Consider the following 22,016-nt stretch of genomic DNA (forward strand, 5'->3'; position numbering starts at 1 on the left):
CTCCACCCCACCCCCCATGCTACACACACTGTGCAGCCTGCAGTATAGACGGCACCACATATGGGGTTCCCGGTCTCATACAACATACACTCCTCCCCTCTTTCCCTCCTCCGGCAAAGCCCCCCTCCCCGAGCTGTCTCCCCCGTTGGCTGTGTGGCCGCCCTGTTTTGCCTTTGCTATCCCCCAGCCCTGTCTTAGGAAGTCGTCCTTGGGTTCAGCTCCGAGGTTTGCTCTTCATGATTCTTCCTCTGTGTGTGGATGTGCGGGAGCCCCTAGTCCTCTAGGGTCCACACCTCCCAGCCCCTCTGCTGGCCTTCCTGCACGTGGCTCCCAGCTGTGAGCTCTCCTGGCTTGTCCTGTTGGCTCTGTGCTGGCTGTGCACGGTCAGCAGGGGGAGCTCGAGCTGTGTGGACATCAGCCCCAGCTGCACTTTGCCTCCCTGCAGGCTGGACTGAGGTCCGGCCCAAAGGCCTCGCTTGGTGCCAAACAGCCACACTGGGGTCGGACCTGTGAGTCCGGGGCCCCTCCCCACCTACGCCCCCTGTCGCCTGTGTCAGAGCCGCCCCACCTGGCTTGCCGCACCTGTGTGAGTGGGCTGGACTGGTGGCTTGCTAGGGGGCTTAGACCTTGGGCTGTGTGGTCCTGGACCCAGCCTGAGGTCGACGCCTATGCACCACACTCCAGCACCTGAGTGGGGGCTCAGACACCTTTGCAGGTGCAGGCTGGGCCGTTGCTGGGCGCCCTGCAGGGCTGACGGGCAACGTAGACACAGCTGTCCCCAGAGGCCTGGCCTGCCCTCCCCCCCCCGCCCCCCGCCCCCCGCAGCCTTCTCCCCGGGGAGTAAGGGGAGGTGGGGGCATCAGAGCCCCTCCAGAGCAGGGCAGGGGGCCCAAGCACCTGAGTCACAGTGGGGGCTGAGCCTGGGGCGGGACAGGAAGGAGGCACCTGTCATCGTCATGTCTCTTTCTCCCCGTGTCCTGGGCACCGCAGGGTTGGCGGGGCAGCTGCACCCTCCAGGCTCCCAGGTTTCTAGCCCTGGCGTGGCTGTGGCAAGAGCCGAGGGCTCCCTCTCTCCCAGCCTCAGGGCCCCAGGTGGAGCTGAGGACGGACCCCACCTCATAGGAACAGCTCCTGCCCTCCCTGGGGCAGAGGCTGAGCCCCCAGTGTCCAGGCTGGGCTGGGTCGGGTCTCAGGCCTGTGACCAGTGGCAGGCAGGGCCTGGAATGTCCCAGCTGTGCCAGGCTGTGCAGTCGGAGCCCAGACTCGGGAGCCTGGCCTGGCCTGGAAAGCCCCCATGCCCCTCGCCTTCCACGAGCTTGCCCACGCCTGGCTTAGAGCTGGCTCCTATGATGGACAGGCGGGCACGTGCCAGGGTGAGGGCCTTGCCCAGGAGGCCGCAGGTGCGTTTGCCGAGTTTTTATTGCGTGTTTACCGTATTGCAAACTGTTCCCCGGCAACGCGGCCGAGCAAGCCTCCAGCTCGGGCTGCGTCTACCCTGACGCCCAGGGCGAGCGGGGGCACGGGCACCACGCGGGATGGATGAGTGGAAGAACTGGGCGTGGGTCGCCCCTGAGAGCATCTGTCTGTCCGTCCGTCATGAGGAGCCCCGCCACGTGGGCGCCGAGGCCCCGGGCTGGGGAGAAGCTTCCACTGGAGCTGGGTGCGGAGTGCGTGGCCCCCGAGGGTGGACCTGCCCGCGGCCGGCTCGGCAGCCTCTCCAAGCACCGCAGGTGGACACGGAGGGAACCGAAGCCTGGGACCTGGGCAGCGCCGCCTCCCCAGTCCTGGCAGGGCCGCGGCCAGCGTCTGCGCTCGCCGGACCCATGGCGCCGGTCACTACCTCTCGGGGGCAGCTCTGTGCTCAGGGCCCAGGTCCTCCTCCACCACGCTGGGCAGCCCGTCCTTCTCAATGCAGTCCTGCACGGTCCGCAGCACCAGGCGCAGCCGCCGGTCCAGGGCCTCCAGGTGCAGCTGGTACAGCACGGGCGCCACCTGGTCCCGCTGTAGCGACTCCGCCATCAGCAGGCTCAGCTTGAACTCCTCCTTGGCCAGCAGCTGCAGCCGCAGATAGGTGGACTTCCTGATCCTGGGGGAGAGCGTATACCTGGGCACCTGGCCAGGCTGGGGGGCGGTCTGGGGGGAGCTCTGAGGGGCGGGGCTGTACCTGCAACACTGCTGCAGCGGCACCAGGATGGAAAGCTCGTCGTGCGAGTGCTTCCCGAACCTGCGGGCGAGAGGACGTCACCGAGGGGGGAGGGGGCAGGCAGTGCGGCCTGGCCCTGGCCGTCAGGAGGGACAGTGAGCCAGGATTCAGCAGCAGGACCCCCAGAGCCGGCCTCGCTGAGCCCTGGGCCCCGCGTGGGCCCTCGAGGGAGCCAGGTCCCCTGGCCTGCACTGCCCCTACCCCTTCCCCCTGCCCTGTGTCTCTGCCGCTGGGCCTCGGCTCCCCCAGGCCAGCAGGAGGCTCTCAGAGTCGGTGTGAGAATCGGGTGATGCGGCTGAGGCCGAGGCCCCGGGAGCCCCCCTTGCCCCGTCCCGGGCCCGAGGGCAGAGCAGACTGGGGGCCCGTCCCGGGGCCCGAGGGCAGAGCAGACTGGGAGGGGGGGCGTCCCGGGGCCCGAGGGCAGAGCAGACTCACCCCCGGCCATTGTCCAGGTGGATGAGGAATGTCTCGTTCCCGAACTTCTCAAAAGTCTCGTAGTGGTGGCGGTCCATGTTCCCTGCGGGGGCAGCAGGCACGGTGGCACCTCGGGCCGACCCCCCCCCCCCGCCACTGCCCCCCACCCCGGCTGAGGCCGCGGGGCTGCGTCTCGGACCAGCCCTGGGCAGCGAGGGCCCGGGCCTACCCATGAGGAAGTCGAAGATGGTCATGTCCATGATGTCCAGGATGCGCTGGCTGCTGTCGTAGGGCGGCGTCTGCTTCACCTCCTCGCAGTAGTCGGGGTCCACCTCCCACCTGTGGGGCCCAGCGTGGGACGCGCGGTGAGGGCTCCGGGCAGTGGGCGGCCAGCGAGGAAGCCGGCCGGGACGCTGCGCTCCCAGGAGGGACGGGGAGGGAGGGCCCTGTCCAGCCCTGCAGGGGCCGCCTCCCACCTGGATGTGCACCTGCCCCCGCCCGGTCCCCCTCCAGGGCCAGCAAAGTGGACGGAAGCCGGCCTGGAGAGCCCCACCCTGTTGGCCCCGGGGGAGCCCCTGTGAGCCCCCGACCCCACACGCTGCACTCACTCCGCCTTCTTGCGTTTGTGGTAGGAGCGCCGCCAGGGGTTCCGCCACGTCTTCCTCTTGGCCAGGGACAGGTCGGGCAGGAAGGCCGCCAGGGACCCCTCGATCTGGTCGGGCTTCCCGCACAGGGCGTGCTCCGTGGAGCAGTAGTAGGAACACTCCCCGTAGAAGCAGATGTTGTTGGCTGGCGGGAGAGGGGTGGGCCTGGTTACTGGCCGGCTTGTCTGTGGCAGCATCCGTGGCCACCTGTGGCCCACCCTGGCATCCTGGAGCTTCTCTGGGTGGGATGTCAGCCACGCCCAGCAGCCCACGGCACAGCCGAGCTTGCCCCCCCCCCCCCAGTGCCGCCGCATGGGGTCCTGAACACCTCGTGCAGCTCTGCACAGCCACAGGGTCACAGATCCCCCGAGACGCAGGCGCCCAGTGCCACCACTCGATGGCGCTGGGCGAGTCCTGGGGCACAGGGGCAGGGCGCCGCCCGGCCTCTACCTGGCGAGGTGAAGAATGTCCTCCACAGCTTCTTGTCCCGCGTGACATCCCGGATCTCCCTGGTCATGTTGACCACCCTGCCGGCCACGGGCGGCACCCGGCGGAAGTCCAGGATCCTGGGGGGGGGGGGTAGGCAGGGGCACTCAGGAACCCCGCGGCCTAGCGGGGTGGACGGCCCCCCCCAGCCCACCTGCAGCCTTGTGTGCGGTGCACGGAGAGGGACCCCACGGGACTAGAGCTGGCCACGCTGCCCACAGGGCGTCAGCCTGCCCAGTGCACCCTGGTTCCAGGGCCAAATTTAAAACGAACTAAACTGAACAAGCCGCTCTCCCGGGGGGGCCTTGGCACCACTGAGTGCCGACCACCGGTGAAGCTGTTCCCTGCAGAGGAGGGAGCAGGGCCCCAAGGCCAGGCAGCGGCCTCCTGCTGTGGCCGCCCCTCGGCCTTGTGTGAGAAGGCCGGGTCTGGGACTGGCTGTTGTGGCTGAACACGTGGTGTGCGGGAGTTCTGCGCTCACTACGCAGGCTGTGACCCGAGTCCCCCACACGGCTGCCAGGCAGGGGCTCTGAGCATCTGGACCCCCTGAGGCTGAGCTCGGGCAGCTGGTGCACGGCTCCTCCAGGGCACGGGGCCATGACAGCTGCCCCAGCAGCAAGGGCCAAGGGGAGGTGACCCCTCGCTCTGCGGGGTCAGGGCTGTGCCACAGGACCCAGGCGACCGCGGGGTCTCCCCGTGCTCTCCACAAACGCCGCCTCTCCAGGAAGTTGGCTTTGGCTTCCCCATGTTGCTCCTTGAGTCCCATGACAGCCCGCCTGTAACAGCTGCACAGGGACTGGGCCCAGGCGCCCCGAGGCAGGACCACCCCCCTCTCATCGGGTGCTGAAAGAACAGGGCTGGGGGCCGTGACCTCTGAGCGCATGAAGCGGGAAGTGATCGCGTGCACCTGCTGTGAGCTGGGCGGCTGTGGCTCCGTGTGTGCTGGGGACGCGCCCCTCACCTGCTACGGGCCTGGCTGCTGCTCTGTAGGGGAGCAGAGACAGGTGTGGGGGCTCACCTGTCCAGGTGGAAGGCGGCGATCTCTGCGTTGTGCCTCTCGTAGTCGGAGAAGTAAAAGAAGTCGGGGGGCGTTTCCTGCTCCCTGGTTTGCCTGCAGGAAGTGAAGCAAACACAGGCTTTGTCCCCGAGAGCCACCGGGCCGGGAAGAATCCAGGAACTGAGACCCAAGTGCGTTGTCCGCCACAGCCTCCCCTGCCCCAGCACCACCTTCCGTGACCCCACAGCTCGACAGCCTTGGTGGACACCGGGCTCTCCTGGGAGCCGGTCACTCAGCATCTGAGTCCACCCCAGGCCATACCACTACCCACAGAGCTGGCGGGCCAAGGGGCACGTCGGGAGAGCCCAGGCTCCGGGAGCAAGCTGGGCCCCTCGCCACGCAGGATGGACTGGGGGCTTCCCTGGGCCCGGGACAGGTGCGGCGGCTGGCCATGTGCACCTGCACAGCCCCTGGCCCTGGCTTCCGCATCTCCCTGGCTCGACATTGGCCCCCCGCCCAGCCGGGGACGAAGCCACACGTGACTGCTTCTGTGGGTCAGCCGTGCTCTGCAAACACCAAGTCTCCCTATCTCAGCCTCCGGAATGTTCTGCCGGCTGCTGAGAGGGAAGGGCCCTGCCCAGGGCTCCTGTGGGTCCTGGCCAGTGCCACCGCAGCCTGGGAGGGCAAGAGCGTCCCTACTCGGGGCCTGGGACCCAGGACCCGCCTCAGCCCAGCAAGAATGGACCAGGCTCAATGCCAGAGCCCCGCTCCAGTGCTGGCAAACAGAGCTGGGCCCCGCGTGGACACAGCCCGGCCCCCAGCCTGCACCTGTGCGCTGAGGTCAGCGGGAGCCCTGCTGCAGCTCCCAGGCTGGGCAACAGCAGTGGTGGCCGTGCCACAGGGGCAGCCGTTCCTGGCCGGCTTCTCCACCCCGCCTTCCTGGGGACGGTGCAAGGCACTGGGTGCCGGCAGCCTTTTCTACGGTTCTATGGCTGTGTCCCAGAACAGGGCAGTGGCTAGGAACCCCGGGAGACCTGCAGCTCCCTGCCACCACCCCAGCTACTGAAAAACACACTGCAGGGGCAGAGGTAGCAGCAGGGGGGGTCCACGCTATGGTCCTGCTGGCCTGGCGCGGCTGCTGTCACACACCTCCTCCACAGACGGGAGCTGGCAGCTGGGCAGGAGATGCTGGGGACAGAGCGAGGCCCTGCAGAGCCCTGAGGTTCGCGGCAGCCCCCGCCCCTCCCCCGTGCTACCACTGTCCTCAGCACGGATGCCTTCCAGCAAAATCTACCAGCCCAGGACTTTGTCAGCGTGAAAAGCAGGATGCAGACCAAGGAGGCCGTCCCTGCTGCCGGTTCACACCGACACGGGGATCCTGAGGCCTCTGATACCTGCCTGCACACGCGTGTCCCCTTGCACATCTGTGTGCGCACTTGTGTAGGCACAGGCTCTGTGGGTCCTGGGGGAGGGGGCTCTTGCCCCAGGCCAGGGCCCGGATATGGAGGCTCGAGAGAACACCCCCACCGGCCGTGGCTGGGCCCCCCAGCAGCCGTGCCCGTCTTCAGCCCGGGCCATCGGTCCAGCTCTAGCACGGAGCCCAGGGTGGGGACTGTACCAGCCCCGGGCCTGAGCCAAGTCCCCACAGTGGGCTGCAGGGAAGTGGCTGCCCAAGGGCTGGGGGACAGGCCCAGAGCCAGGGTGCTGGTTGTGTCGGCTGGCACTGGCTCCCACAGCCTTGCCCCGGGCACACAGGGTTCTGGCCACCGGCCCCTGCACCTGGACTTCCTTGTCCCTTCTGGCCCCTGGGGCCTTGCCTGGCAGCCTGGGCAGAGCGAGGCTCCCTCCCTGGGGGGTTGGCACTGCGGCACTGTCTGCCGGACGCCAGGGCCTGGCTGGGGAGGGGGGTGGGGCCCTTGTTCAGCACGATTCCCGTCACAGACGCACGGGCGGGGACAGGGTGGGGTGCAAGTCCCCCTGTGGCCTCCACGCCCCCCTCAAGTGCCCTGAGGTCTGAAGTGGCCGCCCCTGACCTGGTTTCTTGGTCCCTTGTCACCCCAGCCCTACCCCCCGCAGGCCACACACCTGGGCTCTGTGGCTCCTGGCCCTGCTGCTCCAGGAAGGGTCGGGTACTTCCTCGAGGTGCCTGTGACCTGGCTGGGAGCAGTTCCTGCTGTCCACGTCACGCCTGGGCTGCCCCCCTCTGGCTCCCAGAGCCTCTCCCAGCACAGCCCCCGAGTCTGGAGTGGGGACGAGGGGGTCTGTGTTCATGGCCCTCCCCGAGGCCTCGTGGGCTCAGGAAGCCTGCAGTGGACCCCCTGTCCACTCCCTACTCAGCCCCCGCGGAGACGTTTGGAAAAGTACTGCGTCCACCGTGCCAGGCTGGGGGTGGGCCGGCTGGGCAGGGTCACCTCTCCAGGGAGTCCTGGAAGAAGGCGTGCCCAGGTGTGGAGGGCAGCTCAAGGGCAGGGCTGGCTGATATAGGGGCCGGGGGGCAGGTGTGCCAGGCGGGTGTCTGAAACAGGAGACCAAGCAGAGGGCACAGGCTGGTGGCCCACGGACCCCTGTGGCCCAGGCAGAGCACCTTACGGAAACCAGCCAAGGTTGGCCGGCGCACCTGTCCCTGCCCCGACCCAAGCAGCAAGCGATGGGGCTGTCTAACAGCCCCCAACTCGTCCGCGTGGCTGCCGGCTGTCCCTCAGACGTGACAGCAGTGACCTTGAGAGGAGACCCGAGGAGGAAGCGTCTGAGGGACTCGGAGCACGTGGAGGGAGGGGCCGTGGCCAGGGATGCAGCACCCCCAGAAGCGGGGGAAGTGGGGGTGCCCCAGAGGGCTCTGGGGAGTGATGCGCCGGTCAGGTCGTGTGTGGCAGTGGCCCCAGGACACCCTGGCAGGGACCCTCTGGTCAGGCTAGGCAGGCAACACAGACGACAGCTCCTCCGGGGGTTAGCTGGGAGGTGCCTTTGTCCCCAGACCCGTGACGGCCTCAGAACCAGAGAGCGTGCACCTCCGAGACCAGGGGTCCCATGAGGAGTTCACGGCCGGCACGAGGCCACTGGCTCAGCAGCAGGAAGCGAGGCTGCTTCCAGGCCTGGCGCCCTCTGCCGTCTCAGCGTCCAAGCCTGGAACACACCCGGAGTTTGCTGGGCTCCGGTGCAGCCCCTCCTCCTGAGGGGCCCCGCCGGCCCTGGGATGCCCCTCAGCGTGGACTGCTGCCACACAACCCAGGAGGGCCTGGCAAGCCGAGGGTGACCCTGCCCCTCGCCGCGGCTGATCTCGGCGTGGGTGCCGGTGAGAGACATCCCTGCTGGCGGCAGGCGTGCGTGCTGCGAACCAGCCTTGCTGTCACTCACAAGCAGACAGCACCTGTCATTATCGGGATATATTAAGCTGCTTAATTCCAGGTTTTCAGAGGCGCGGGTTCTGGAAGGGGAGCGGCTTCTTGGGGGAGGATCTCGGGGCGCCATTTCTAACCCAGAACCGTCCCTGTCCCCAACGCTGGGTTTGGCATCGCTCGCCACCTCCTGCAAGCTTCCCTCGTGGTTACCACTGCAGTCGGGGCTGGGCAAGACTGAGGCCAGAGGCCTCGAGTTTCATCCAGTTGGGTGACAGGTACCCCAGACGTGAGCCTGCCTGCTAGGCTCATTAGCAGGATCACAGCCCGGGACCTGGGCCTACCTACACCCCCTACATGTGCGTGCCCCCAGCCACACACACCCATGCCCACAAACATGTGCATACACATGCCACACACGAATGGCACACAGACCCTGTCCCCACCCCACTGGGGTCTGGGCCCCAGGGTCTCGGACAAACCCTGACCCGGTCCCCCGGGGCCGCCTGTTCTCAGCTGCGGCTGCTCTCGGTGCCGGTGCCAGAGCAGTCGGCTCCTCTCCAGGGCTCACAGGACCCAGCTCGGGGAGAAGCTGAGAGTCCGCTGCCTGCCTGAGATGCCCAGCAGGTTCCTACGGTCATGGCCAGCACTGGACCAGGCACGCTCCCCACTGCCACACCCAGCCCTTGCCACTGCTGCCAGGGGCCCTCGGCTGGTGGCTGAGGCCTTCAGGCTCCCCTCACTGGGCCCCAGGTTCCGGCCACTCCAAGCTGTCCCTGCCGCCAACCTCCTGGAGCAGCCACGTGGGTCCAGAGCGCTGCCTGGCCCCTCCCTGTCCCCCTCCCCCACACTGTCCCCGCTGTCCCCGGCCACTGCTGCTGGGACTTGCAAGGGGTCCCTGCCCTGCTTGGGGCCTGGCGACTCCGGGCAGGGCCCCGGGCAGCCCAGGCAGATCCAAGTCTGACTCAGGGTCCCGGGAGAACGCTGGGGCCTGTGGGAGCCAGGCGGCCCTACCCCAGCCTCAGCCAGGGTAGGGAGCAGGCTTGGAGGCCACCCAGGTCCCGTGGACACAAAAGGGTCCTTGTCCACTCCAGCCAGGCCCAGGCCTCTGCTGGCTCCCGGGCGGGCAGTGATGGGGATTGAGCAATGTTTGCCCTGGGGGAAGGCGCCGTGGAGAGAACGAGAACGATTTACGAGCAAGTGGCAAGTCCTCAGGGAGTCCAGAACCCGCTCCCTGGCCCTCAGAATGCCCTCCTTCCCCCTCGTCCCAGTCCGAGGAGCGACAGCCCAGATAGCCCCCCGCACCCGCCGAGGCCCCTTCCTTCTGCCGGCCACACACAGCCCTGGGCACGAGGCCTCCCTGCAGCGTCTGCTGCTCTGCACCCCCCCAGCGCTCGCTCGCAGGCCTGTGTCGGGCCAGTTCTGGGAGTCCAGGGCAGTGGACACCAGTTGGGCCGTCCCCAGGATTCCGTGGGTGTGGTGTCATGCGGTCCAGGGCCAGCCCTAGGTCTCGGGTGCCCGCATGCAGGAGCGTGGGCCATGCCAGTGGCCCCGGTGGGGCTGAGTCTGTGCCCGCTAGCACCTTCCCAGTTTGCATCTGGATGGCCAGTGGCTCCAGGGGGTGGTCCTGGAGTTTGTTTTGTGACCCCCCCCCACCCTTGCACAGGGCAGCCTGTGGTGCTGGACACACACGGAACAGAGGCCCATGTGGAACGAGTCGCGGTCTCCCTCCTCCCGCCCTGAGCCCTGGGCTGATGTCCAGCTGTCCCTGGTGGCTCACAAGTGGGCTGCTGCCAGGGGCCATTTACATCTGCGGCCTCGGTCCCTGCCAGGCAGGACTCTGCGTTCCTGGTCCTCTCCGGGGGTTAGTGCGGGGGCACAGGGCCCCAGCTCTGGCTGCCTGCTGCCCCTCCCAGATGGGAACCCCGGGTGGGTACCAGAGGCCGAGCCAGGTGCCTGCTGGGCTCGGCGGATCCACAAGAGGCTGGCGAGAGCTGCAGGACCCCCCCCCCCCAGAATCTGCCTTGTCCCTGTGCACGGAGCAGGGGGCCTCCAGTGCCCCTTCTCAGAGGGTACCTGGCCCCCCAACCATGCCCTAGGCTCTGGGGGTGAGGCCAGGCTGAGCTGGCTCCCCGGAGCCTGCGCCACCCAAGCCATCACTGGGAGAGGAAGGAGTCTCTGCTTCCCCATCTTGGCTGTGAGGAATCCCTCCCCCCCCCCCCCACAACAAGCTGTCTGGGAGATACACATGGGTGCACACACTCGCTGACAGATCTGCTCTCGTGGAGGAAAGAGGGGGCCGTGCCCGGAGCAGGGGGTGGTGCTGGGAACAGGGGAGGTGACACCAGGAGCAGGGGGCGGCGCCGTAGTCTGCAGGGCCCATCACTGCTGGGTCAGGGCCTGTCCAGAACGGAGGAGGGAAAGCTGGGCGGGGACCCAGGGTGGGAACCCTGCCCTGGGACTGCAGCCCAGCCTAGCAGCAAACGCAACAAACACAGGACTCCAGGCCTCGCCACCCGCACCTCCAGATGTTCCCCGCCCGGGAGAAGCAGGGCTGCTGCGTCCCCTGGGAGAAGCCCCCCCGACCAAGCACCAAGGACCCAGCCCCCCAAGCAGGCACCCTGACCACAGGCTGGCCTGTGCTGCTCCCTGCTTGTGTGGAGCCCTCCTGAGCCCAGCCTCCTCTCCTGTGGCCGTGAATCTGTAAAAATACCTGCTGGGGCCATCAGCTACCCACTACCCTCAGCTAGTATCTGCCCACGGCCACCCCAGTACTTACAGTCCCCACCCACACCTGCACCACAGGAAATCTCACGCTGTGAAGATGGCCACGGGGGGCAGCAGCACCGACGGCTGAACCACTTGGCTCCCAAGCCCTGATTGTCAGAGTGGACATCACTGGCCGTGGATGCAGCCCTGAGCACCCAAGCTGGGTGGTCTGGCTTCCACGTGCCCCCTCCCCAGCTTCCTCCCAAGGCTCAGGCCCCAGCGAATGCCCACGTCCAGCAAACTGCAGGCAGTGGGTCAGAGCCGGCCCAACCTGGCTTCCTAGATGAAGCTCTTAGGAACCCGGGCCCCCTCCTGCTGCTTGGAGCCTGGATGGCGGGACGAATGGCCAGGCGGAGACCGCAGGACCTGGAAGACCCCGGGGGAGAGCTGCTGCCCAGTCCTCAGGCAGGAGGGGGCGGTGTCCCGGGAGGACCGGGTCCCCCCACCCCCGCCCCGCCCTTCAGCAGCCCCCACTCACTTCATGGGCTTGAACAGCGCCTGTCCGTAGTTCTGCAGCGTCATGACGAGCTTGAGCTGCGTGCCCCCCGACTTCATGGCTGCAGAGCAGGGAGAGAGACAGATGGGCTCACTGGCGGCCTCAGACCCCCCAACCCCACCAGCGAGCAGGCGGTCCCCACGTCGCACTGGACCCCAGTGCAACCATGCCTGGTCCCGCTGCCCCAACTCCTCTGCTGTCCAGGAGTCCGAGCCAGGCGGGCTCTGACCCCCAGGTGGAGGGCCGCCCCTGCCTCAGACCTGGCAGGGCACCCAGGGCTCGGGAGCCTGAGCCCCTCAGCCTGGCACACATCTGCTGGGTCCTGGAGGCACCGCCGTCTCCCCGCCCCGGGCTCCTCCCCGTGCAAAAAATCAACGATAAGAAAGTGAAGGGCGTCCAAGTCCCCCGCAGGCCTCCCGCTGCCTGGGCCCCCATGGCATCCCCGGCTGGCTAGGTGTCCCACCCAGCCTGCCTGGGGCGGGGGGGTGTCCTGGCACCAGGAGGGCACCAAGTAGCCTGGATCTCTTCCTGGGAGTGGGGGAGGTCACGGCTCGGGAAATCGCCCGACGGGGAGAGGCTCATGGAGCCTCAGCGTGGGGGTGCACGGTCGGGTCAGGGCTGTTCTTGCACACACCCCTCCTCTCCGAGTCATTACATTAGGGCACACCCCAGGCCTCGCGCCCCCAACACATGGGGACTGATGATCTGGAACACCCCCTCCTGGCCCACCACCCATGAGGCAACCCAACGTGCAGCTCCGTGCCTCCCCGGTTCCATGTCCCCGGACATGCATCACTGCACGTGGTGAACAGCACTACTGCCAGCCACGTGCGTGAACCACCATGGCCCCTGGATGCCAGTGCCCCTCCCACAGAGCACCACACAGCACCAGGGAGGTCTTGGGATCTTCCGTTGGGAAGACGCATGTCTCATGTAAAGCAGCGACCGTGGCTCCCTGGGGACCCCTGTCACCTGGGAATTCCCAGGACTACCAGACAGGAACAGCTCAGAGCCCTCTGGCAGGGGGCAGATACGGGGCTGACACAGTCCTGGGCGCAGCCACACTGCCTGGCGCTGGTCCCTTGTGGGGAGCGGCACCCACGCGTGTTTTGAGCAACGCGTGGGCCAGGATGGAGGAGGCCAAGGAGGCTGCCCCCTTGCCACCCAGCACATGTTCTCGGGGGCACCTGCCCCAGCCCCCAGCCTGGGCAGTGGAGGGGGTAGGGGCTGTTCCATGCTCCCCAAAGCCACGGCAGTGGAGACCACGTGACCTGTGGCTGGAAGGAAGCAGGCAGCAGCATGGCCATGCCCCCCGGCTGGCCCCAGCTGCACAAGGCTGCTCTGCTGGACATGGAGGGGACGTGTGTGGGGCATGCAGGCTTCCCGACGCCTTCAATTCTCCCTCTGGGGGTGGGACCCGCAGCAGTGGCCGTCAGCAAAAGTGGCCTCCCTGGGGCCAGCACGCCCTCCGGGTGCCCACGGGCAGCTCCCAACCACATTGCTCTGTGGCAGCACTTCAGTCCGGGGAGGCTCATGCCGACTGGCCCCAGAGCCCAGTGAGACCCGGTCCTCCCTGTGCTGCCCTCGCTTTGCTGCCCGGGCCCAGGACAGTGGAACCGCCTCTTCCTCTTTCCAAGGAAACCCAGGTACAGGGCGGACATCGCGTCATCTCTGCTCCTGTGATCGCGCACAACATCGACAAGATCGTCCCCAGCTGAGCCGGGCACGTGAGCCCGCTGCAGGCTGAGCTGGGAAGAGCTCACTGCCTCCTTGCACGCAGCCACGGCCGCTGCCCAGGAGCCAGCCACTAGTAACCTCTGCTGGCCAGGAGAGTGGGCAGACCCCGCTCTCCCATCCACGGCATCTCCAGCCTCACGTTCACGAGCGAGATGGGACGCCTGGAGACTAAAGTGACCACCGGGGGATGGATGGCAGAGAGGGGACTGCAGGGCCAGGGCCAGGAGCTGCTGTCCCTGAGCGAGCCTCAGTCTCCTTGGCTGCAGAACGGGGGAGGGGAGGCAGGTTCACCTCGCTGCAGGTCTCAGCAGTGCCAGGCTCCCAGGGTAGGCAGCCGCTGTCCAGGGGCGTGGGGCTCTGAGTCAGGGAGCAGGACACCCATCGTGGCGGGGCCATGCTCTGCTCACAGGCAAGGACTGGCTGGCGCGCCCTCCTCCCCCCAGGAGGGGAGGCTGTTGCTTTCACAGGCATGAACCCCCTGTAAGCATCCCCTGGTTCTGAGGCCCTAAGAGGTGCAGGTGCCTGCCCGGCCGTAGCTACCCCAAGTGAGGCTGCTTGGGGGGGTGGTGGTGGCAGCATGGGATAGCTGCATGGCCCAGCTCCCTGGCACGTGCTCCTGTGAGCCGCTGACCAACCCCTCGGGGCAGGAATCCCTGCCCGCTGCTTCTCAGCCTCAGGGCAGTAGATTCTGGGGACGTGGGGCGTTCGCTCTGGATGCAACCACTCCTTCCTGGGAGAGAGCGAGGCCGGGATTCATCCCTGGCCTTGGCAGCCTGCGCTCTGCTACAGGTGCACTCGGGCGGGGCAGGTGTGGCCTCAGATCGTTCGACAGAGGCCACGGGGTGAGAAGCCAGGGGCGTTAGCAGTTCATTCACACGTCCAGAGTCACCCTGGCTGGGCACCAGGTGAGCCAGGACTCACAGCTGCCCCCTGCCAGCATCCCACTCTCCAACCTGGATCCCCCTCCAACACATGCCGGGCTGGGGCTGGGCTGCTGTGCTATGTCCCCGCCCTGGGCTCCACGGCCCCATCCTTAGGCGACTGCATCAGAACCAGCGTGGTTTGGGGAGGGGGGGGGGTCCTACAGATGGAACTACAGTGACTTCCTGCCAAGCCACAGCCCTGGCAGTGGGCTCTGTCCACCCCACTGGCATGCCTTGGCCTGGGCAGAGCTAGACTGTGGTGCAGGACCACGCCCCCCGCCCAGGCCAAGGTGGGCAAAGGGCCTGTGAGGCACCAAGACCCCGGCCTCTTCCTGAGCTGCTCTCTGAGCTCCTGGACACAGAACTCCCTGAACTTGTGTCCAGAGCAGGCATCTAGCACGCATGGGGAGGCTGTGTGGTCCCAGGGACTCCCCACTGAGGGGCTGTGCAGCCTGGGGACCCACATGACACCCATCCTGATGCTGCCTTGGTGCAGGGGACTCACTGATGTGTTGGTCCCACGCACCAGCCCACCCCGCTTGGCAGTGTCCCTTAACCGGCAACACCTGTGTCACGGACTGTGAGCCCGCAGTGGACAGGCCCCTTCGGGTAACAGTGGCGCTTCCTGGAGCCCTCACTCCCTGTACATCCCCATCACCTCTCTGAACCCCAATCTGAGCACCCCATCTTGTGCACCCACAACTTTCATCCCTGAGCACAGCCCATCACCTTCTGGAGCTCTCACTTCCTGTGTACCCCTACCTCCTCGTGCACCCCACTTCTCCCTCTGCACCCCAACTCTTGTCCTTGTGCATCCCCTATCTCCCTGTGCACCCCCATGGGCTCCCCCGAGCCCAGCTGCTGGGCCAGGCCCCTGGCTGCCTATGCCCCCCCTTGCTTCTGTGCAGAGAGCAGCTCTTGCTAAGGTCTCCTGTGTCCTCAACTCCTCGCCTGCTCCCAGGAGGGTGAGACGGCCCCGGCATGGGCTCTGCCAGGAGCAGAGTGGGGTGGGGAGGAAGGACCAGTGCCCTGGGGCGGGAAGAGAGTGGCAGGTTCTGGCGTCCCCGTGGCCAGGTGAGTGCCCAGCAGACAGTTCAGCACCAGGCAGGAGAGGCAAACACAGCCCCTGCCTGGGCAGTGCCACCCACTTCAGCAGCTGCACCGTGACTCTGTCCCTCCAGACACACACACAGAAGCACCCAGAACCACCCATGGGTCCTCACTGCCTCCCTGCACACCACCCAGGGCCTCAGCCCACCCCCCACTGCCTCCTGGAGCTCCACCAGCAGCTGCCCGCGGCCAGGGACCGTGGCCAGAACCGCTGCTCACAACCTGCAGCCGACTCATGTTCCCGAAATCGGTAACGCAACCCCTCTTGTGTCTGAATCGGCAGATCACAGGCGTGGAGATGCCGCCTTCAAAGCACCGCGCCCTGGATGGGGGGTGCCCTGGCCCTGTCCTGCCGATGGGAATCGCAGGGGCTGCTGGCTGAGCTCTAGACAGCGGCTCCAGAGACCGAGTCTCCCCTGGGCCTGGCTGGGTGCAGAAGAGCAGAGACCCCTCCAGGCAGCTCTAGGAGGGGGCTGTCCTGCCACGGCTGCTCCTCCACTCCTGAGGGGACGTCCCCTGGCTTGCTCATCTTGCAAAGGGAAAGCAATTCTGCCACGAGGGTGCCCAGGCCCCTGCCCTGCCCACGGAGGCCCTGCAGCCCCTAGGCCCTGCAGCTCGGGCAGGCAACGGGAGAGGCTGCCCAGATACACGCAGCCCTAACACGTGGCCACCTCACAACACGGAGGCACCTGCCCCTCAGCCACGCGTGGCGCAGAAGGCCGGCACACCACGGCCCTCCTGTGACACTGAGAACATGTGCACCAAGACGACACAGGATGCTGAGGCCACGTGCACTGTGGCCATGACGTGACACTGAGCGCACGGCCATGACGTGATACCGAGGGCACAGCCATGACGTGACACTGAGCGCACGGCCATGACGTGACACTGAGCGCACGGCCATGACGTGATACCGAGGGCACGTGCACCACCGTCACGCGTGACTCTGAGAACGTGGACCGCATGCCCACACGTGACACCAAGGCACGCGTGCTGGACGCCGAGACCAGGTGCACCGCGCCCCCACGTGGCGCCAGCGCACCTACCCACACTGGTTATCTTCTGGGAGGTGAGGTCCTGCAGCAGAGCCTCGATGGCTGGGTTGTGCCTGGAGTACAGCTCGTAGCGGTTGATGCCAATGTGGAACTTGAGCCAGTTGGGGTAGGGCTCCACGGCCGCCAGCCCGGTGGGCAGGAATTCTTCCCCTGTAGTCCCTTCGTGTGGCCTGGGGGAAGGAAGAGAACCGAGGCTGTCAGGTGAGCGCGGGGGTGCGGAGAGCCGCTGCCCAGAAACCTGCAGCCCTGCACTTTCCTGGGGGCTGCTGTCCCGCCACTAATCACAGCCTTGAGGGCCCGTAATTCCCGGCTACCTTGGCGCCCCAGACGGCTGTAACTACAGCGAGGCTGGGCCCGCCAGGGGTGACGTCAGCGGGGTGGGGGCACGGGTGCTGCTGCCCCTGGGAGCAGAGGACACAGCCCCTGCCCGGAGTACAAACTCATAGACCCACCCAGGCTGTCAGCAACCTTCCCCCGGCTCCCTGCTTTTGTCCTGGCAACCAGGGCAGGGGTAGAGATGATGCAAGAGGCTAAATGTGATTTTAATCAGAGCCGTCTTAGGTGGGGAAGAGGCAGCCGCTCCCACAGAGGGCCTGGGCCCAGGCGGGCTGATCTCATGCCTGCCTCTCGGGCCTAGGGGCCCCTGCAGGAAGCACAGCCCCCCTGTCTGCGAGATCGCCTGCAGGGCGAGGTGGAGCTCTAATACACCTGCGGGTAAGGCCCCTTCAGCCCCAGCGTCTGGCCTGTGAGGGACCAGAGCCCTCCCCAACGGCCTGCGGTGGCAGACACAGGCCTGGGCTGCTGCATGGAGTCCCAGGTTGCTTGGGATTTCTCTGAATGGGCCCAGCTGACAGAGCTCAGAGGCCGCCGGCTGGCCGTGCCGAGGACGCGGGGCCGGGCCGGGCGCTGGAGGGATGTCCCGGAGGGCTGGCATCTCCGCCGTTGCCGGGTGGCCTTCGCAGGTGCTGTTTGTTCTGGTTAATATTTCACCGCTCTGGCCACGCATCTGCTTATTTTGCCCAGTGGGGCGCAGGGAAGGGCAGGGGGAGGGGGCTTTGGGGCGATGGAGGCAGCCGTGGTCCCTTTGCTGAGCCCCCCCCTGCTGCTCTGCTGGTTTTGGTCTCCGTGCTGTGGGCTCGTCCAGGCCTTCATGGGGGTGCCCAGCTAGAATAACAAGGCCGAGGGTCTGAGGCCTGCAGCTCCCACCCCTCACACAGCTCCATTGGTGGTGGGGACGTGGATTTGGGTCTTCACAGGGACAGGTTAGGTGCCCCTGGCTCCTGGCCTCAGGGCACGGCCAGCAGCCACCTAGCTGAGACAAAGGCAGTGCCCCGCCCACACGGCGCCCCCACCCCGCATTCTGGGAGCCGCCTTCTTCTCCAAGGGGGCGCGGCGGCTTCGGGGTCAGGCCCCGGGGCCCCACCCCCAGCCACCTTGCGCGGCCCACTCACCAGCCCGGGCTCCCGGCCGCCTTGGGGTTGAACCTGATGTCGCTGTTGAGGTTGAAGAGGACGTCGTCCTCCGTCAGCGGCGGCACCGCCACCCGGTAGAGCGGGTGCTGGAACAGCCTGGCCAGCAGGGAGCCCGCGGCGCTCGGGCCCGGCGCTGGGGCCGACCGCGGCAGCAGCTGCCGTGGCGCGGGGCCGCGGGGCCGCGGGGCGCGCTCGGCCGGGTCGGGGGCAGCCGGCAGCTTCTCCCGGGAGTGGGACGTGAGATTGGAGGCGGGCTCGGAGCTGAAATCCTGCAGAATGCGCAGCGTGTGCTTGGTCCAGCCGGGCGCCGCGTCCGCCGCCGGCTGCGCGCAGGAGCAGCCAGGCTCCGCCGCGGGCCGCGCGCGCCGCTCCAGCCTGGGCAGCAGGTCCAGCGCGAGGTGCAGCGCGCAGGCCGCCAGGAACAGCACCAAGATTAGCACGCGGAACCTGCGCACCAGGATCATCTTCATGGCGGCGCCGCCCGTGCCCCTCTAGCGTTGGCTCTGCGGGTCAAGGTCCATCCGGCGCCTGGACAGCGTGCGGGGCGCCCGCCAGAGCGCCGGGTCTCTGGGCCATCTCGGGCCGGCCCCTCTCGGCCTCTCCGGAGCAGCCGCGCCCTCGGCAGCTGGAGCTGGGGATGCGGGGAGCGGCGAGGCGAGGGGCAGGGGGCGCAGCCGGGCGAGGCGCAGCGCGCACGGCGGCCGGCGCGGGTCTCCCGGGCGGTGGCCGGGCTCATCGGACGCGCTGGGGCCCGACGCAGCGGCCCATCCCCGCCAGGGAGCGGCCCGATCCTCGGCGCTGTCCTCTCGGCGGGTTGCGCCGGGTGCTGGCCTGGTGGGGCGGAGCACAGGAGGCTCCCCTGGCAGGGCTGGGCTCCGCGCCGCTGCGGCCGAGAGCAGGGCCGGCGAGGCCCGGGGCAGGTGCAGCGGCGACCCTGAGCGCACAGCCCGCACCGCGAGCCTCCCAGCGCCCCGCGCCCGGGCTGGGCAGATATCCGAACGCCGCGGAGCCGCCCCCCGCGTCAGCGCCTGCAGATTGGCGGAGCCACCGCCCCGCGAGTCACGGCCGGGCGGGCGCTCGGCTCGCTCGGCTCGCTCGGCTCGCTCCTCTCTCCTCCCCTCGGCCGCGCCCCGCGCCGCCTCTGCAGCTCCGGCCGGCGGAGGAGAGGGCGCCTTCCGCCCGAGGCTCGCCGGGCAGGCGGAGGGGACGGCGGAGGCGACGGGGGCCGCGCGCTCTGGGAGGCGTCTCCCGGGACCGCTCCAACCCAGAGGGGCCGAGGGCCGGGACCCGGGCCAAGCTCCTCCCCGGGGCCGCCGGGCGTCTGCGCCGCCGGATGCGCACCCCGCCGAGCGGCGACCCCGAGCCCCGCGCCCCACGCCCCCGTCTCGGGCGGGCCACGCGGTCGGCGAGGAGGAGCCGGGGGCGGGAGAGGAGGCGGAGAGGCTGCGATGTGAGGCCCAGGTCCCGCGGAGCCGCGGGCACAGCCCCTCCCCGCGCCCCGGCAGCCACGCCTGCGCCCTCACTCTGGCCGCGCTCTGGGGCGCTGCGTCCAGAGAGGCGCCCGCTTTGCCTCGCTCCGGCCCCGGGCGTGCCTGGCCTCCGGGGCCTCCCTAGTGCCCCGGCGTGGGCGGCACCTCCGCGCCGCCGCCTCTCCGGAACGCTCATGACAGTGGCTGTCTCCCTAAAACCGCAGCCGGAGGTACGGGGACACTGCCCCCCCCCCCCCGCAGACTGACCGCGGCCCGCTGCGCCGCCCCCCCCCCCAGCCGGAGGAGGAGCCGCCAAGACAGGGGTCTCGGCTCTTGAGCTGACCTTGGAGGTGGCGTGGAGGGGGTAGGAGCCCAGAGAGGGGAATGTCTTGAGTGACAGGCAGTGTGGGGAGGCAGAAGGGCCTGGGCCTCCACCCACAGGGTCTGCCGGGCAGGACAGCAGAGCTGGGGCCCCGCCCCTGCACAGCTGGGCTGGGGGCTTCTCCCGGCTTCCTGCTCCTGCAGGCCACATCCTCTGGGGAGTCAGGACTCTCATCCCAAACGTCACCGTAGAAAAGCTGGTCCAGCCCCGCGCAGCTCCGCCGGCCTCCAGGGCTGATGCTGCATCTGAAGACGCTTCCCTCTGCTCCCGCCCACTCTGTGCCGGCCTCCTGCAGAGCCGCCTCCCGTGACACCCAGAGACGCACACAGGTTCCTGCGGCCTGCGCTCCACTGCAGGGCCTGGGGCCGGAGTGTGTGGTGCCCAGGGTCAGGGAGCGGGCTGAGGGCAGCCATCGAGGGTCAGGAGGTGAGGGAGGCCAGGCAGGATGAGAGGGGGCTCTGAGGACAGAGTGAGGGCCGGTGTGGGGGGTGAGTAGGCCGTGAGAGCCCCAGGGCAACGCAGATTTTGGTGCTTGGCGTCGGACATGGGTCTCAGTTCCTGGGTTGACCGTGTCTGCAAAGCCGGGGGGTTGGGAGGCACCAGGGAAGAAAGTGGGGGCGACTGAAGGGCAAGGACTGGCTTGGAGGGGCCAAGGGCCCCCCACAGTGTCCCCAGGAGGACGAGGGAGGAGTGGCCCTGCCTTGCTGGGCCCTGTGCAGCTGGAGCTCGCGCCCCAGAGGCAAGGTGCACACAAGGGCATGCAGGCTCGAGTGTGGGCCAGGCCCCCAGAGTCCCGGCTTCCACAGCATTGTGCCCTGAAATGGGGGGGGGGCTGCTGGTGAGGATCAGGCAGGTAGCAAGGAGACCCCTCTCCATGGAGAGCCCCTCGCAGGTGTGAGCTCCCACCAAAGGCAACTTCCTGTCCCCTGCACCTGCATCCCCACTGCTGTGTGTGGTAGGAGGAGCTTCTGGGTCAGCTCTGGTGCAGGGGGGGCTGTCTCTTCACCCAGGGACATGTCATCCAGTGCAGCTGACAAGCAGGCTTCCGTGTGTCCAAACTGCTGGGGGACATCCTGGTGTGGTACGCCACCCCCCCCCCCCGCCCTGGAGCCGCCCATACAAGGGTCCAGGGTCCAGGTCTGGCACCTGCACCTGTCGCTACTGGGATCCTCTCTGCTTCCCAGGGGCCACTTATCCGAGACCCACTGGAGGCTGCGGAGCTGCTCCCCTCCGGCCAGCTCCGGACCTCAGGGTGGGCGCTGGGCGGGAGGGAGGGGGAGACGCCCTCTGCACTGACAGTCCTTGGAGCGCCTCATGGGGTCTCTGGTTTTCACCGTCGTCCAAGAGCACAGCGCTATCCCTCCTGCCCGCCTCCCACCTGGCCGCCAGGTGCTGGCTGGTCAGGAGGCCTGGCTGTCAGGGTGCCCCCTGGGAAGCGGAGGAGACACAGGGCAGTGGAGTCCGACCGACAGTGGAGTCCGAGGGGCAGCGGGTGAACAGGGCCCCCAAGGCCCGTCATTGATGCAGGCCTGTCTCCCTTGGGCCAGAGCCTCCTGGCTGGGGCTGGCCCCTTCGTCCAGCCATGGCAGAAGGAGCCTGGAAAACAGGGCCATTTGAAGTAATTACCAGCGACAGATTAAGAAGCTAGATAAAGCAATCCAAAAGCATGAGTTAATTTTGTCCGCCATGTGTCTTCTGACTTCAAGGACAAGGTTGAGAGACGAAGGGGGGTGGAGGATGGGGTCTGCCCCCTGCAGGTGCGGCTGCCAGGGAGCCCTCGGGGCACAGCATGGGGTGCTCACCACACAGAGGCTAAGCGCCCCAGCATTCCCACCCGAGCACGTCTCGCACAAAGTCTGGACTACAAAGGGGACGGAAGGGGGCCGGATGAGAACAGTACCTGTGAGACCTGCAGCCCGAGACACAGGACCCTCGGACACAGAACCAGTGAGCTAAGCCCCTACCTGCCCTTCACCTTCACACCAAGGTGCTGCCTGTGGCTTTGGCCCCTGTGTCTGCCTCCCCCCTCCTCAGTTTGCTGGGCAAGAGGCTTGGACCCCTGGGGTCTTGCACCTGCATGTGCAGCTGCTGGCCTTACCCTCAAGTCCCCTTCCAGGACCCTGGGCCCTCTCTGTCCCTTGCCCAGGGCTGATGTGACTCTTAAGGCCTCCTTGCTTTCCCGTCTTCCCAGAGTTTGTGGGTCCCCCTGCTCCACCCGGCCTGCACAGAGACACTGGAGTCTACAAGGTATTCACCCTCTCCCCTTGGTTGCAGGGCTGGGGCTGTTGCCTGTCAGATACGGTGTGGGCAGTTACAGGTCAAAGGTGTGAGATGCAGGTCAGGCTGCCCAGGGAGAGCTGAGGTGGAATCAGGTGTCACGGGACCGCCCTCCGGAGACCCCACCCCCAGCCTGGGCTCCTGAGTTCCCGGAGTTCCCCAAGCCTAAGCCGCAAAGCATCTGGGGAGGGCGGGGCCAGCAAGCTCAGCAGGCTGTGCTAGGCCTGGAGCCCAGCTTCCCAGCCCC

The 22,016-nt window shown here is 67.7% G+C and overlaps 1 protein-coding gene across 1 annotated transcript; it reads right to left on the reverse strand.

Annotated features, from left to right (window-relative positions):
- Positions 1–845: 845 nt before the first annotated feature.
- On the reverse strand, positions 846–18,594 carry FAM20C (FAM20C golgi associated secretory pathway kinase). Its single transcript, XM_062180426.1, has 10 exons — positions 17,621–18,594; positions 16,161–16,339; positions 11,327–11,405; positions 4,766–4,858; positions 3,712–3,827; positions 3,226–3,406; positions 2,847–2,956; positions 2,639–2,720; positions 2,165–2,224; positions 846–2,086 (listed from the first exon to the last, which is right to left on the reverse strand). Exons 1-10 carry the CDS (start codon positions 18,109–18,111, stop codon positions 1,837–1,839), a joined length of 1,641 nt encoding a protein of 546 aa, XP_062036410.1. The 5' UTR covers positions 18,112–18,594; the 3' UTR covers positions 846–1,836.
- Between the last annotated feature and the right edge of the window lie 3,422 nt (positions 18,595–22,016).

Source organism: Lepus europaeus, chromosome 21, assembly GCF_033115175.1.
Source record: "Lepus europaeus isolate LE1 chromosome 21, mLepTim1.pri, whole genome shotgun sequence".
NCBI classification, from domain to species: domain Eukaryota; kingdom Metazoa; phylum Chordata; class Mammalia; order Lagomorpha; family Leporidae; genus Lepus; species Lepus europaeus.

What these genes read in the sequence shown, in the direction of transcription:
- FAM20C (XM_062180426.1), bottom strand. Translation starts at nt 18,111, where the DNA reads ATGAAGATGATCCTGGTGCGCAGGTTCCGCGTGCTAATCTTGGTGCTG. An exon ending in CACAAACGCAAGAAGGCGGA is followed by an intron (nt 2,957 to 3,225) that starts GTGAGTGCAGCG and finishes TGGGCCCCACAG; the next exon opens with GTGGGAGGTGGACCCCGACT. An exon ending in CACCTGGACAATGGCCGGGG is followed by an intron (nt 2,225 to 2,638) that starts GTGAGTCTGCTC and finishes TCTCGCCCGCAG; the next exon opens with GTTCGGGAAGCACTCGCACG.